At 33.0% G+C, this 17,308-nt stretch overlaps 1 protein-coding gene across 2 annotated transcripts in view; it reads left to right on the forward strand.

Annotated features, from left to right (window-relative positions):
- Nucleotides 1–17,308, forward strand: part of LOC106472442 (ecdysone receptor-like) — a 50,826-nt gene that overhangs the window by 24,362 nt on the left and 9,156 nt on the right. For both annotated transcript variants that reach the window (XM_013933092.2, XM_022401010.1), the window contains exons 2-5: nucleotides 12,046–12,225; nucleotides 12,932–13,072; nucleotides 13,473–13,696; nucleotides 15,311–15,466. In XM_013933092.2, the coding sequence (XP_013788546.1) occupies nucleotides 12,046–12,225; nucleotides 12,932–13,072; nucleotides 13,473–13,696; nucleotides 15,311–15,466 (701 nt within the window). The remainder of the gene's footprint in view (nucleotides 1–12,045; nucleotides 12,226–12,931; nucleotides 13,073–13,472; nucleotides 13,697–15,310; nucleotides 15,467–17,308) is intronic.

Here is a 17,308-nt window from a genome sequence, read left to right on the forward strand (position 1 = left end):
GTCTTCCCTTCACATTCAAATAATTTTAGTAAGTCATAACAGCAAAATCAACATTTTCTTTACCTGTTTGTAACAATCTTTTTAAAATTTTTTTTTTTTTTTTTGTTAAGGAGTCAGTAAATGCAAGAGCAAAAACGTTTTGAGAGTAAAGTGATAGTTTTGGTAGGTTATCGTCGTCTCCAGTTCTTCTGTCGTTATTTTTGGGCTCTCCCGCCATAAGGCCACTCCTTCCCAGGGGGGCGCGCCCCACAGTTTGGAAAACACCGATTTAGTGTATATTTAGGTATAACTTTTATTACCATTTGCATACATATATACTGGCTGCAATCGTGGATGTCAGTTTTAATGTATCAACGGAAATATAGTATAATGATATATTGTAGACAAGAAATACATAATTGTTTAACGTTTCATGATTTTATGACCTATGTTTTGAGTGAAAAAGTACAGAGCGTAAAATTAAATTGTTGTTGTGCTTTTTCCAATAATATGTTGTACACGGCAGAAAAAAATAATACCTATATACTTTATGGATAGACAGCTTGTCCATGAACGACTCGTAGAATCGCACTTAATTACTGTTCGTCTCAAATACTTTTTATGTGATATTCGACCATTACGACGGAAAATTCTACCCCACTCCAGTAAGTGCTACTCGCACCGCCTTGTGTCGATCGTTCACGTGACAGATATATATTTTTATAATTCTAAGAAGTTATGATTGAAAGCAAAAAAGAATGTGTAGTAATATGTCAACTACATCTGCCACATCCAGTGCCAACGAGACCTTTAACCCAATTCCAGGGCTTATCAGGCCAGCTGGGATTCAACAGACATAGCAGTAGTGTAGCAGCTATTTATGTTATCAACTTTCATGAACAACGATTGTTATGGTGGGAAATACATTTACTAATCAGATTCTTAGGGTAAGGATTAATAACACGTTATTTTCTATTCATTTTTATATTCTATACCAATTATTTATTTATTATTTTTATTTGAATCAACTTTTACTGTCATTCAGAAGAACAACCGAACCAGCCACTCCTCTCTAGGTTTTCACCTGCTTGGAATGTAACATCACTTACTATTAGATTAATAACGAACACTATTCTGTCAATATCCTATTCTTCTTTAAGTATTCCGGTTGTGTTCTAGTCATTCGGAATATCTAGCACTACATCACTAATTAAACATAACTTTTTTTTTTGTATATAATCTAACAGACATTGTTCAGGTTACGCCCTCGTGTGATCAAGATTCCACATTCCGTAATGTCTTGCTATAGCTTTTATTGCTTTCTCTTTTTTTCAAACGATGTACTTGAACTGTAAAGTAAGGTTGTTCCGTTAATTATTTTATCTACGTACTTTGCCTTTTCTCGCTAGACGAGATTCTCCGTGTGATGTGCAAACATTCTTGAGAATATAAATATTTTACACACCTATTTTTAAACATGCTTTTGATAACATTTTTTGGCATTGAAATTAACTGTATCAAATATATATATATATATTGTTTAAAGTCTGTTATATTTAATCTGGCGGAATATTTCACATGTCAATAGGTCGGTTTACTTTACAGAGAAATAATTACACTGTTGGACGATCTGAAGTTTAAATATCTTTTGTATTTTTGCTTTATATGCGTATATTCTGTGTATATTCTGAAAAACCGGTGATTCTTTGAGTAAAACATGAGAAAGAAAATTGAAAGTCGTGAATTCCGTATTTAGAATATAGAAACATTTAATTAGTCAACTAATATTTAGATATCTGCTTATATGATACTGTTGTAATACCAGTCACTGTTAGAAGAATATTTATTTAAAAATCAAAACTACTACTATGTGCTGTTGATTTTTAAGTTACAATGACTATATTAGTAGTATGGAACCAGTAAATCAGTTATTGTATAGAGCCCTTTCTAACTTTTAAAATTGCAACTGACATCTTTAAGATAACAATACCTAAAATACTGTGTAAGTACTGCAATAATACCCCAGTTTTGTTTAGTTGACTAACATAAAAAAATACTCTTTATTGCAAGTTTTTCTGAAATTAAAGTGGTCGATCCAGTCATGTGAGAAATATATACATGAAAGTTCTGTTCTGTACTGTGAAATTCCAAATAAAGTACGTAAGTAATCAGAAACGATTCCTACATAATTTGGGATTGATGTAACGCCACAACGTATTTATTAAATGCAGATTGTCTCCTGCCTAGAGAAGAGCTCATAAATGAGATTGAAACCTTGCGTTTAATACATACTTCGTGGATTAGCCGGAAAAGATATTTTCAATAGAATTAAAACTCGAAGAATAACGATGACACAAAATCTGAGTTTTGACTCTTAGTAACACTGAGGAAAGTTTATAACGTTAAAACTCTCGCACCTGATTAAGGTGTTTCACAAATGTTTTGTTTTTTCATTGAGGAAAAAAGTTGTATCCTTTAGTTTGTAAATTTCAGTCTGATTTTGGTTGAAAGTCTGCAGCCAGTTTTACTTATTAAATAATGATTAATCACTTCTTCGGTTGACAACCGAGAGGACTTTTCGTTAGCTTATAGGACAGGTGTACTGTTAATGATTAGTTATCGGCTTTTTGTAAAGCCTTCGAGACAGACACGTACGTCCTTTAAAACTTGGTTAGATCAGTGCTCCCGCTGTGCAGATATAAAAACAGGAAGGACTGGCTCTTTTTAATCTGATTGCCAACTAGGCATATGTAATCCCAACAAACCGGACGGCCATGAAACTCAAGTATGTAGAATTGGTTTGTGTTGGTTTGGGGGGGGGGGGGTAAATGATTGGTTGCTTCTCAACAGCCGTGAAGTATGTGGATAATTAATCGCCCAATGACGTGACGGAACGGAGAGCCTTGAGCATATTGGTTCTTATTGGTCTTTAAGACGATTGTGAAAAAGTGTGTTATTTGAACTTGACTAAATATGTGGACAAGTAGTGCATGTTGATAGGTGCCTATTATCGTAAAATAACACATAAATTATTAACTGATTAATGACAACCACAAATGTTTCACAAAAAAAAACTATTGTTGGTTTTGGATAATGTTCGTAAAATAAGAAAATTATTTATTCTACGCACAATAAGCCTAACCCTGCAAGTTCATGTTTGAAACCGATATTATAACGTAAAGGATAAACCTATAAAAGAAATTTAGAGAAAATAATATTTCTAGTGATAACACTTTCTTTTATATAGATTTTATACTTACGCAAGAGTGATAGTGCATGGAACAAGTTAAAAATATTTACCATGGTGATATCGTACAACATGTGTTGTAAATAAAGGATAGTACAGGAGGGAGGTTTTAGTTATTGGCTCGTAATCGTTGAGAGAGCATTTTAAAGAAATTCAGTTTGGGTTCTATTTAAAGTTACCTGACAGGTGATCGTTTATTTGTTTGTTTTCGAAATTCGCACAAAGCTACACGAGGACTATCTGCGCTATCCGTCCCTAATTTAGTGGTGTTAGACTAGAGGGAAGGAAGCTAGTCATCACCACCCACCACCAACTCTTGGGCTACTCTTTTACCAACGAATAGTGGGACTGACTGTCAGATTATAACGCCCCCACGGTTGAAAGGGCGAGCATGTTTGGTGGGACGGGGATTCGAACCCGCGACCCTCAGATTGCGAGTCGAGCGCCCTAACCACCTGGCCATGACGGGGCCCCTAACAGATGAAGTAACTCTGTGATGCAGTTCAGTGTCGAACAACAAGGTTTAACAGTCGCAATACATTGTAAAGCTTGAACGATGTTATGAAAATAATTCGAACAATCCTAGTACTATAAATAATTCTCCAGTAAACCGTCATAAGTTTGTGTGTTTCTAGTTAAGCTCAAAGCTACAAAAGGGCTATCTGTGTTCTGCCACCACGGTTATCGAAACCCAGTTTGTAGCTTGTAAGTTCACAGACATATCGCTCTGCCACTGGGGGGCACCGTCGTAAGAAAAAATTCTTTAGATTTCAGGAATTACGCTTAGCGTGGATATTACATTTCGTTGATCATAAGAAGAAACGTTATACGATTTAATTTTCTTGTATTACAGTAAACATGGCATAACTTTTTAAAGTATGGAATGTTCTTTTGTTGTTATATTTTGCCGAGTAATTTAATGTCCCTTCAAACCTTTTTTATAAAAGAATATAAAATATTAAATTATGTAAGAAGTTACATCAAGATAAAACTTTTTGGCAAGTTATCTGTCTTGCTACGACATTTTAAGAGTGAAATTTGGTGCGATTTAAAAAGTTAATATACATGCTGACTTACTAAGGGGCCTTCAACAAGTATCAAACGTTTTTGAAGTCCGAAAACTTTAGGCTTGCTTTGAGCTTTCCTCCCTTTAAATTTGACAAAACTAACTACAGTGAAAAGGGATATCCGTTAACATGACATAATCGAAATGTCAACATATATTAAATAATTAAAATATATTTACGTAATTTTGAGCTGTTTTTTGAACGTGTTCAAACAAATAACCTTTTTTATTGTTATCCGAAGATTTTATTTTGTTATGTTTCTGTTTGTTTTCTTTTCTCAAAGTGTAGTTACAAAAATATAAAGCCTTCCAATTTCGAAACTAGTATGGCTGCAGAAGAAAAATAGTTTTTTTTTCAACAATGTAACTTGTTTTTTGACTAAAAATTATATCTTTACCATTGTATTAAAACTTCTGAGTATAATAAAAACGATAATAATAATTTAGGAGGTCACTTCTTCCGAGCTAGGATGTTACTGGAAAATAAGGCTTGAAAAACCTTGAAAATTCTAAATGCTTGTTTAAATTTCTAGGCAAAAGCGCATGAATTTCATACATTTACGTATATATATATATATACATATATTATATGACTAGGTCATAGTTAGGCTTATAATATTACTAAACTATCTACATGCGGCGCCGCCAAGGTCTCCTGTAGCTGGAGGCGTCTGAGGCGGCGCAATAGGTATGTAATTGCATAAGTACTCCACCCCTCCATCTTAAGATGAAGGTAAAGCGGCCAGGGGCAGAGATAAAGAAGGGGATAGAAAACTCACGTGTTGGATTATATAGTTGTTATATACCGCTCCGTATTTTAAGAAGCTACAGCATAGTCACGAAGTATCATGAGCTTAAAATTATTGTTTTATTTTGTCTTTGGAGTATATATCATGATGAAGTAAGGGATTTTGAATGTCCAAGAAAAACACTTTGTTTTCTCGTCATTGCATACTTAAGGCAAAAAGTTTGACCCAATCTCACAGATTTTATGAAGTGTGCATTAGATAAATCGCTCACAGATAGACAAATATATTTTAGTATAATTTCATTGCATACATACAAGAACATTCGTGGAATATATCATTCCATTGACGTGTCCAATGTGATCAAATAAGTAGTATAACGTTTTCATTTTGAAACCTCGAAAAGATCAATCATTCGTACAAGTGGGATCTCGTAATGTCATATAAATTTATTTATTCCGTTTAGCGCTACACAATGGGCTATATATATGCTTGCATTTATCGGGATAGTTTCACGATCATGAAATTTCAAATTTACTTATTTAGTTTTGAAATACACAAATGACTCTTCTGAATTACTCTCGATACAAGTTCAGAAATACGTGAGCTATTAAAGAGATTAATTAATTACTCATACATAATTACTGGAAAGCGAGAAGAACGTAAATGTGTGGGTAAAGTATTTTTATGATTTGAAGCCTTAAGGAGGAAAGCATTATATAAATTTAGCAGTAATGTTGCTACTGGTTTTGTGCTTTGTTAATGAAAACCTTTAGAGGTACATTTAGCAGTGTGTTCAGGTATTGTGTCATTGTTAATTCATTGAAGTTAAATGTTGTCACGTCATTTCACACAGCTATTAATAAAATCCTGCTCGTTTACTGTAATTGTAATTAGTCTTTGACTTTAGAAAAAACAAAACAACAAAATAAACATGCGCAAGCATGAAGAGTTGGTTTACTCAACACAAGTTACATTTTAGAATTATCTATCAGCCAAGTTGGTTGGTTGTTGTTTTTAAGCACATAATTACACAATGGAATATCTGTGTTGTGCCCGCCACTGGTATCTAAACTCGACTTTTAGAGTCGTAATCCTGCAGACTTACCGCTGAACCACTGGGTGGGGGGTGGGGTCTAAAACAAGAAAAAAAAAGTTGAAATTCGTTTCAACTTCGTGTAAACTGCTTAAGTATAAATTTTCCATCTGATTGTGGATGGAAGGCGGAACTTTGAAATGTTATTGTGATAAGAGGCCTTCCTTCTTTTCACTGAATGGTTGTGAAGTTATCCACAATAAAATTGAAGCTTTGATTATTTATTTAAAGAAATGTTAGTTTCTTCTGGGAATTAATATTTTATGAGCATTTACGTAAAAAGGGTAAGACGACAAGCAGTATAAATACTGAAAGATCCTTTTCATCTATCTTGCTTTTCTTTATATAGTGTGAATTGTTTAGGAAGCGGCGAACAAAACTGAATTCTATTTTTGATATTACTTTTATATCAATTTTGCTTTATTACTTTAAGTTAATGTTAATTACAAACATGAAAGTGTAAGCTTTTAATGTTTCATCATATACAAATGTATAGAAAATGCTTCCCAAGCCTGCATGCTTATAACGCTAAAACCGGATTTCGATACCTGCGGTGGGCTAAGAACAAATAGCCCATTGTGTAACTTTGAGCTTATCAACAACAACAAAAAAATGCGATTCTTCCATAGCTGCTGCCACCATATTTTCTCTTCGTGGTCATGAAATGAATATATCTTGAAGTTGTAGCTTTCAGTCTTTGAGAAAGTAGGTCAAGTAAATAACCTATCCGACTCTAAAAACTATTGTGTATCTGGAGGATGTTTTCAGGTTTTATTCTTTCATTCATTCAGTATAAATGCAAAGCGCTTGTTAAATACATGGTCTTGTTTTATACAAAAAATGTAAACACTACTGTAGTTTTGTGTGTAAAATAATACTAAAAGTCATCAGAACTTAGTTTTGTCATATTGAAGTAATTCAGTAACACCTTATCCATTCAGCACTCGATAACATATCATATTTCTAATAGCATTTTAATTAAACCATCTCACATATAAAATAGTTAATACTGCAACCAACCGATTATACATGAAATTTACTATAGGACTATATGATTACGTAATTGGACCATCAGTAAGGACCGAATTAAGCTCTCTGGGGTCACCAAGCTAAGTATGTAGGTGCATATGTATTATACAATTATAGATATATATAAATAGTATTTGTGTGTTGAAAATTCCAAGTTAAACAAACATAACCAGTGCAGCAACAGCACAAAATATTCATCCATATACAATATATATTTAATGGATAACCTTATATTTGATCTGTCACTGCACAGATGGTAACTTGAGACTGGTTTATTCGTGAAAGGACCAGAAAACGGAAAAATTGAATTATGAACGGCAATCATAGTTATTGACTACTAGAAGCGGTTCTGCCGATTCTTTGGGGAGAGGGGGTGGGGGGGAGTATAGTTATTGTTAGTCAGTTTGATTACGTAAAACTGGATCTAAGGATGAAATTCACATTACATTCTTTTAATAGTAAAATACAAGTAGGGCTAGGAAGATATTGAATAAAATGTTCTGTTCAAAATTATTTTTTAAACTGAAATATTCTTTAGACAACATTGAATTAAAATGTATTAATATTTGTTAGGTATTTAAGTTATCTTTGGTTTACACATTACTTGTAATTCTAATCGGAAGTGATATCCCAGCTCCTAAACCTGTTTGTTTTATACATACAGTTGTGCAGGCCACTCAAAGGCAAACGGTCGTTCACACCCTTGTCTATAATGGCCGACCATGACTCTCTCTGCTAACCATGCATATAGACATCGCAGAACTAGGGACTTGGCATTGTGCCAAGGTTGACTTGATCACACGAAACAGTCATGACATTGGCTTCGTTTTTGTCCTTTTCTAGATTTACGTATCAAACAGGATATTGTTTTTCATTTTTTAGACCTTGAATGAACAAAGTACATACTTTCTCTAGTCTTTTCGTGACCAGAAACACCAGAATCAAACCTCAACTTTTGAAACCCTTGTTCTCTTCATAAATAAATTGAACAATGTTTCACCAAGGTTAAAGACAAATACAACGAAATGGTGTTTAAACGGAAAAATTAACTACTACTAAATACCCCTACCTTACAGGCAAAAAAAAAAAGCTAAGTGTATAACTGCTTTCCATAATCTCTCCTCAGTTAAAGTGGGAACCCTTGATCCCCGGCCCTTTTAAGAGTCAGTAAATAACGCCATTGAATCAGATCAAGCAGTGTTTGATTTCTAGGAAGAAAAAAAAAGAGGAGTACAGGATACTTTATCCCTTATAATGAGTGTGGGGAAGGGGTATTTTTAGTTTTGGAAGATAATAATTTAAACGTTATTGAATCTACTGTTTAGGATGGGGCTGGAGAAGAGTAATGTAGTTGACTACACCAGTCAGATATATTTTCACCATGAAACAGGTGCACTGAGAACAAGAGACAGAAAAATTCATGACCGTCTACTTTCCAACGGGTCAGTGTTCCGACAAGGCATGACTTGCAATAGAATTGCAAACAAAAAAATATAAAAAACTTCATTTATTTTATTTCTTTGTAAGAGACTTTCAAGATGGTCATGTTAAAAACTGGTCGGTCTTAATTGTCTCAATTGACTTAATGATGAACCTATCTAAAGGTTTATGTAATATTGAACACACACACTTATATATAATAGTTTTGTATTCAGCCTCTTCCTGTTTTAATACTTAATGCTGTAATTTTTTATAGTTAATTTTCTGTGATGATATTATAATTTATTTGCAGATAACGAAATGACGAGTAATGGTGACGGTCAAATAGTAAAGTGTCTGAACTCATATTAACCAATGATATAAAAAAAAGAAGTCAAAATGGTTTGTTTATAATTAAGCACAAAGCTACACAATGGGCTATGTGTGCTCTGCCCACCACGGGTATCGAGACCGGATTCTAGCGTTGTAAGTCCGCAGACATACCGCTATGCCACTGGGGGGCATGAAAGTAAAATAGGTGGAATGAAAAATTTCGCTTAAAATATGTATTGGTTTGTGTTATGTATTACACGCTCTTTCCAGTGCAACGACCAAACATGAACTTTAGTGTAAAAAAAAAAGCCGTCAAGCTTACCGCTGAGCCATGGAGGAAATGCTATGATAAATATAATTTTTATAGTCAATATTAAATGTTTATATTCGGTATTTTCTGTTTTAGTGAGCATTTATTTTCTATTTCTATATAAAAATGTGCAAATATACAGTTTATATAAAATGTTTTGTGGGTAATATAAAATTATGCATATTTTAATAACATGTTTCTATTTTGGCGTATCTAGGAATTTGTTTCATTTGTCTTGTCATGACTACAAGTAGAACAAACCCTAAACTTTGACAGTATTGCCTCTTATAAAATATAAATACATAATAGAAAATATATAATCAAAATAAATTCCAATACAAAATTAATTCAATGTTTTAGCCAAAATACCGATCAAAATCGTTTTTTGTGGATTTTGCTTTGTTCTAGCAACATTGGCGATATATTGGTGATATCATTAATAAATATACAATTTTAGAAAACAGTTTAGTAAAAATAAAAATGGAAAGGGATGATTGTAGCAACCTTGTATCGCTTCATTTGATTAAATACAGCCAGTTGCCTAGTGCCTCAATTCACTTATATTTTGTATGCGGTACTTTGTGTGCTAGAGTGCATACCCCTTCTGATTATGACCCGGATGTGCCTACTGGCTAGTGTGCTGCACCGGGAATCTGAGGGTCCACGGTTCGCGTCGCGTTGCTATAATATCGCGTTCCTCACTTTAGAGCCAAGCCGTGCGTGCGTTATAAGAGTGAAAGTCAAATCTTGCTATCCGATTATAATGGCCCAAGCGTTAGCGGCAGCTGCTTTTCTTCTAGTCTATTAGTTAAAAATTAAGGTCGGCTAGTACAGACAGCCCTTATGTAACTTTGTGCGAATATCCGAAGTAAATAAGCAAACTTCTAATTATTTTTACGTGCATTGAATTTCGACTCTCTCCTCTTTTATCAGCCACACCCGTTCAGGGCCGTCATATAACGTGAAGGTATGACATAGCTGTAGATTTTTCCCATAAATGTGATTTATGGTCTATCTAGACCATAATGTGACTTCAGTCATTGCAGAAATGACAATTTTTGCGGCATGAAAAAATCTATGTTGACTTTTTTTTTTTTTTTGCATCGAGAATTATCCGGTTAATATAATCTGGCCTTTCTACATATATATTTCCACAATATGTAAACTAAGCTTTTAAGTAATGTGTTGAATGGATACATTCCTTCTTTCTTCGTGTAGCTTTTTATAATATACACGTGAGTAATGAAGAATGAAGTTCTTGTTAACTATGGCCTCATAAAGAAAGAAAATAAAGCCGAGTTAAAATACGGTAGTTTTAGTGTTTTTGTTTTTTCTTAAGTAATTAGTTGAGTGTAATTCGCACAATATTGAAACACTATATATTACAACCTGATGGTCTTTATATAAGTTGGCGCTAGACGGCACCACTAGAGGAGAGGTCTTTTATTTTGTGTTAGAGCAAAACAACAGTAATAGGTTATATCTTCCCTAGTCACCACAAATAATGGAAACACGAATTTTTGTGTTATAAATCCGTAAACTTTCCGCTGGCCCACTATGGGACTTTTTAGTAAGAACTAGTTTAATTTTTCACCTCTTGTTCCATTCCCCGAGAATAATTATTGAGACAGAAAAGTTTACTTTATGTATGTGTATAAATATTGTTTTCATGTTTCATTACCCTAGATACAGAATAAAGTTCTCATAAAAGCTTTTTTTCAGTAGACTCATATTTTTCAAAATATTAAATAATGGTGTTATAATACAAAAAGAAAAGCGAGGGTAACCCTACGAAAAATTAAAACTATAGGCAATTATACACGGTCATTAACAAAACAACTAGTAATAGATCACTACGTACTGAAAAACTGGTTCTGTTATGACAAGAGAATTCATCAAGAGTTTACAAAATATTTCTCTCTATATATTTGATACACCGTTTCGGGTTGTGCCTCTTTCAGGCAGTGTCGCTATACAACTAGGGTTAATCGCATATTTTAAAGTAATATGAATTTCCTCTAATTCCATTTGAATGTTCCAGGTGTAGCCTAGTGACTACCATATCGGGTTGATGAGCAAAAGATCCGGGATTCAAGACATGATGCCTGTCTATACTTCTAGTTTTAGACGCTTTACAATATTAATATTTAATTCAGCTATTCGGTTCAAATAACTGGTAACGCCCTGGTTACAGTTGGTGCTGCTGGCGACTGCTTTTCCAATGTTCAGTAGGTCAAAATTAGAGACGGCTATACCTGAATTCTAGAATCTCTGATTTGAAATAACGTGCGTTAAGATTGAAAATTCCAATTCCAAGTAGAATTTTCACTGCATAGTGAATAATATTTGAATGGCCGTGAAAAAAGATTTACTTAGGCTCTTTTAACATTCTGTCATAAATTTTATCACTTGACAAAGACGTAAAGTGACCTGAAGCTAACGTTACTAGAATGTCAGAGTAGCAAAAAACCCTGTACGTACTTAAAAACTTGTAAACATATTCTTTTTAGACATAGCAACATATACTTTGTTTTCAATATTTTTAGTAGACACGGAAATGCGAAACGTTCGATTAATATATTATCTATTATAAACGGAAATCTAAATTGTTGAAGTTGGAACCTTCTTCGACATTTTTGTATATGAAGAATGTATGTGGTAAGACTAAAATTATATCGTGGGTTATATATACTTCTTTATAAAAACGAATAATATATTCGTATATTTACACTGGAACCAAATTTTATGACATTCTCCATATGTTTTTTCTTTTATGTTTTCACACAGTTCATGCTAACCTGCACCATATTTACTATACAGGAAAAGAAGAACTGAGTCCTCCAACAATTGGGATCAATGGCTGTTACGTTGACAGTTGTGGAGACTTTAAAAAGAAGACCAAGGGTCCTGCTCCTCGTCAGCAGGAAGAACTATGTTTAGTGTGTGGTGATCGTGCTTCTGGATACCACTACAATGCTCTTACTTGTGAAGGATGCAAAGGTATAATTTAAAACCGTTAATTACATTTTTATTGTTTTAGTTACATTTCATTCCTTTGGCTAGAGTATGAATTTTATTCAGAAGTCACGCGAATTGAGATTAGTATGCTCTAAATTAGTGTCGTTAGTCCAATTGATAGATAGGTAAACAAGCAAATGAGACGTATAGAGAGACAGACATACTGCCATCTTAGGATTTATTAGTGTCTAAAAACCACCAGCAATTCATAGGGTATGGAGAACATTAGCATAACAATGTAACAAATTTGCTTGAAGTTAAAAATATCACCAATTGTTGATGTGAAGGAGGTGTGTCTTTATACTGACTTCATTTTTTGATAATGTTATTATGAAAAACTAACACGTCAAAAAGAAATAGGAAAATATTCCTTTTCACGTGGTTACATTAATAAGACAATTTATAAAGAAAATGATACTTGTTATATTCACAGTATTCATATACAAAAAGAAATTGGGATTAATCTTTATCTTGCTTTCGTTCTCCCTGTTTCTCATATATATATATGTAATACGTTTTTTTGTTGTTGTTGTACATGTATTTTTCTTTTGTAAGTTTGATTGATTCAAAATGTATTCATTATTCTGATATGCAAAACAATTTTAGTCCATGCGGTTAAAGTTATTTATCCTGATATTTTAAAGTGAAATAATAAAAAAATCTTCATTTCGATTGGTTTCTTGTATAGGTTTCTTCCGGCGCAGCATTACAAGAAACGCGGTTTACCAGTGTAAATACGGCAATAACTGTGAAATTGATATGTACATGAGACGGAAATGTCAAGAATGTAGGTTAAAAAAGTGCTTAAACGTTGGGATGCGACCCGAATGTAAGTAATCGATGTTTGGATATATTGTATCTTAAAAAGCCGTATTTTTTATTTTTTTCTGTGCTATATAAAAAAATAAGTATCAAAAATGATGCACTAAAAAACATTAGAGATAACCAATAGATATAATTGTATAATGTGTAGTTCTTATTGCTGCTTTTAAAATTACCTGGAGCCATCAAATAAGATTTCATGAAACTATCGCACTGTATAATTGATAAGCCATTTTTCAATAATGTTTTGTTCCATTAATGTTTTTTTAACGTATTTGGAATAAAAGACTAAGTAATTAATGAGTAATTTTTTCATATATTTTTGGCTTTAATAATTTCAGCGTTAAAAGCATTGTTGAAAGTTTTGGTAAATATCAAAAGTTTATTTATGAATTTTTTCTCACCAGGTGTAGTACCTGAGTATCAGTGTGCCATCAAACGGGAATCAAAGAAAGTACGGAAAGATAAAGATAAGCCTAACAGCACAACTAAAGACAGTACCTGCGAAAAGGATGAAAGGCCTAACCAAGTAAAACCCCTGGAACCTTCCCAGGAAGACGTAATTAATAAGCTAGTCCTGTTTCAAGAAGAATTTGAATCTCCTTCACAGGATGATTTGAAAAAAATATCTGTAAGTTAAAGTAGTATCACATGACGACAATAATGTGTAATACTAATAGAATTAAAACAAAATAACACTAATTACTTTAAAAATAGTCTTTATTTTTGTGTTAAGCATATAAATGTTGTAACAAGTTCTTTTGTATTATTCGGTCAAACTTAGATGAAGAATGCAAACTCCAGTCTACTTAGTGATAACGAAAGCATTTTATTTCTTTGACCATAAATTCTTCGTGGACAAGTTCCATGTAACTAACATTAAGCCTATCTTCACAGAACAATAACGCCTCAAAAAAGATTCCACTTCCTAAATTATTTGATAATTTCCTCATGCGTATGATACTTTCTCAGAGTTATTATATCTCTAACAAGGCGTAGAAAACACAAAATTACAATGCTGAACTAACTAGTTGACTCAACAATCTCGTCAAGTCTCAACAAAGTCATGTTTTGTTTTGTTCAAATCATTTCATCTACTTTTATTTGTAAAAAAGTTTTCCTCCTAGCCAAAAGCAATACAAACGTCTAACCTTGGCAAAAACTTGCCTACAAAAATAAAAAAAAACATCCTGTTACCAAGTGTAAAATGTTAAATCTGTTAATTTAAACAGTTATGATAAATATTTCTTAATTAATATTAGTGGATATAATCATGTTTCTAGGTTTAATATTTAATTTAACCATTAGGCCTAGATTATTAAAGTTATTAATGCTATTTTTATAATAATAAAATATTGTTGTATTTTAAATATGTTTATCTTTTCAACGTTGTAATTTAGTTGTCTGCTAATCATGATCATGACGCTAGAACTAGAAAGTTCATGAAAGTAGTCTGATAATCTACGACCCGGTAGAAATTGAGAGTTTAGTATAAATACAAGATTGACTGAATTGTTGGTCGAATAAAGTTAATAAGAACATTGAGAGTTAGTACTTCTGTCAGCTAATTAGTATGTTAGGGTTTTTTTCAATCTGTGAAATTTCTGTTAAAAGTTTTTGGTGTATTTACTATTAGGCCTACACAGTAGTTTTGGAGTTTCTGTTGAAAAGTTTTGTATGTTAGGCGTATAGGCTATGATATAGGTGAGCGTGGCCTGTAGCAAACATTAACTCGTTGGTTGCTGCCATATTATATACTAATCCACATTATTGTGCCAAATTCCTGAATTGCCAAGAAGCAAACACGATATCCTCGAGTCAAATACCAGAAATAAACTTTATTTTTGAAATATTATGATTATTGTGAACCACCGGAGGGTCAAGGAGCACACTTCTGTTAGCGTCATGTGACCGTTTGGTGGGTCACATGGCAGCCAACGCGTTAAAGAAAAAAACAAGTTAATTTATTGGTGTTAAGTGGACTGGTTCTTGCTTTATTTCTACCAAATATTCCAAAAGAAACTACCAAACATAAAATAACGTTACTTCAGTATTAAGCAGGATTATATATCTGCTTAATTTGAAAATATCTAGACAATCTTGAACTACTGCTCATATTTAATATATTATTTCTCATGTGTATGATTATTTTCAGTGTAAAATAATTTGCTATTTTATTTTTATGTTTGTGACTTGTAGTAATGAATATATTTTGTATTTAATTTTCATTTTGTTATTTGGACAGACATTTCCTACAGGCGACAGTGAGGAAGACAACCTTCAAAGGTTCCAACACATTACTGAAATTACCATTCTCACAGTTCAACTCATTGTAGAGTTCTCTAAACGTGTTCCTGGGTTCGATACCTTGCTCCGAGAAGATCAAATTACTCTTCTTAAGGTAAGAAAATTGACATATTAGACAAAACATTCATTAGTTTGAATGGTGTATATATAGTGGTCGCTTTCAGGAATTAATAGTAAAATCACAATATTAAATGTGTGTCAGGTTAATTTTGTGGTTAGTTACACATTTTTGTATTCTATAGATATATATTTTAGTTTTGTTTATGGTAAAGTTGAGGGTAGTTTTACTGTCATTGCACTTATTTTAATTCATCGTGAACTTATTGAAGATAAAAAATTTAAAAATATTGCCTTACACAAACTTTGTGTGGATTAGTTTTTGAAATTAATAAACATTAGTCAGATATTTGCATACTTGTAGAAATGCTGAATTTGGATGAACTTTTCTTTTAGCTATATGCTTTATATATATAAAGCATATATATATCTAGCAGAATTAATTGGATGAAACATTATATTTAAAGTTTATAAAATATTAATTCTGAAATATGTAATTATTTTAAAGAATATTCTAAAAACATTGTCAGTTTAATTTATTTCTATAGGTTTTAATCATTTTATTCGTAGAAACGATAGTTGTCTTTAGTTTTAAATAAAATGCAAGCAGGCCCACCAAGATGGCGAGGACACTAGAAATATTTCCCTGGGGCCCACTTCTCACCAGGGGGCCCATGAGAGCAGCAGGAAAATGTGTACGGAATGTATCAAGTCAGAATAGAATGTTTAAGGAAACAAACTGTGTTTTCAGTCATATATATATATATATATATATATGCAAAAGAAAGTGACTTTCATTACCAATATACTTATATCCTGTAATGGCAGTTTCAGTATAGCACAAGTCTTTCAAGTTCAACCAAGTTCTTTATTTGGAAAACAAGTTTCTGAGAAAAGTTAGTTTTTAACAATTGCACATCAGTGAAGACTCTTAATAACCATTAAAGCAATAATTGAGGTTTATGGTATTCAATACATCAAGTTAGATCGAACAAGTATCGACTCAGTAAATAGAGTTGTAGGTGTAAATCCGTCCTGCAGTGCCTTATTTAGTAGCTTTGTGGCACTCCCGCAAAAATTACGTTTCGGCCCCCACCCCCGGAGGGGTCAAAATCAAGAGACTATGGACCCGCCTTCAAGGTTATGCAATTTACAGCCAAGAGAATACTATAACTTTTTAAAGAAAATACTATAATTTTTAATACAGTATGCTTATCTTCACGAAATTTTACAGATTATCACTAAACATTACAAGGCTGTGATAAACGAAATATCAGTCTTAAGATTTTTTTAAGCAGTTATTTGCTCGTGCATTTTTTCTTTTCCAATGTTGACTGTCCAACATGCAGAGTAATTCTGACTGCGTCGGACTCTTTGAGACCTGCTGCCGTTATAACCGTCAGGTGGCAACAGATTGACCCCGATCACACTGCGTCGGGTACGTCGGCAAGACTGCGTCGGTCTCTTTGATGACCTGAGTGACAATTGTCATATCCAAAATCCAAGAAGCCGTCGTGGTAGCGACATTTTTGAGTATTTAGCTACAGGGTAGGCATCTAGAGATTTTTAGTAAAGTTGCTGACAAACCTGGCGACTTTTGTTAGAACTGAAAATTAAATGTAATAACTAATGTGAAATTATGAAGTGAATAAAAAAAGACTTGAAAATTCACATATGTATGCTGAATGGATAAAGAAAGAATTACGTTTCTCATTTTTCCGGGGGCGGGGGGACGAGTGCCAACCCTTGTCACCCCTACGGACGCCCATGCGTAGAAGGGTATATAAATTAGAATCACGTTCTACTGGTATTCTTTTTACAGCAGCAGGTTATTACAGAATTAAGAAAAGAAAATTGCGAAGAAAAAGAGACAACAGCT

This window comes from Limulus polyphemus, unplaced genomic scaffold (genome assembly GCF_000517525.1).
Source record: "Limulus polyphemus unplaced genomic scaffold, Limulus_polyphemus-2.1.2 Scaffold5342, whole genome shotgun sequence".
Lineage (NCBI taxonomy): Eukaryota > Metazoa > Arthropoda > Merostomata > Xiphosura > Limulidae > Limulus > Limulus polyphemus.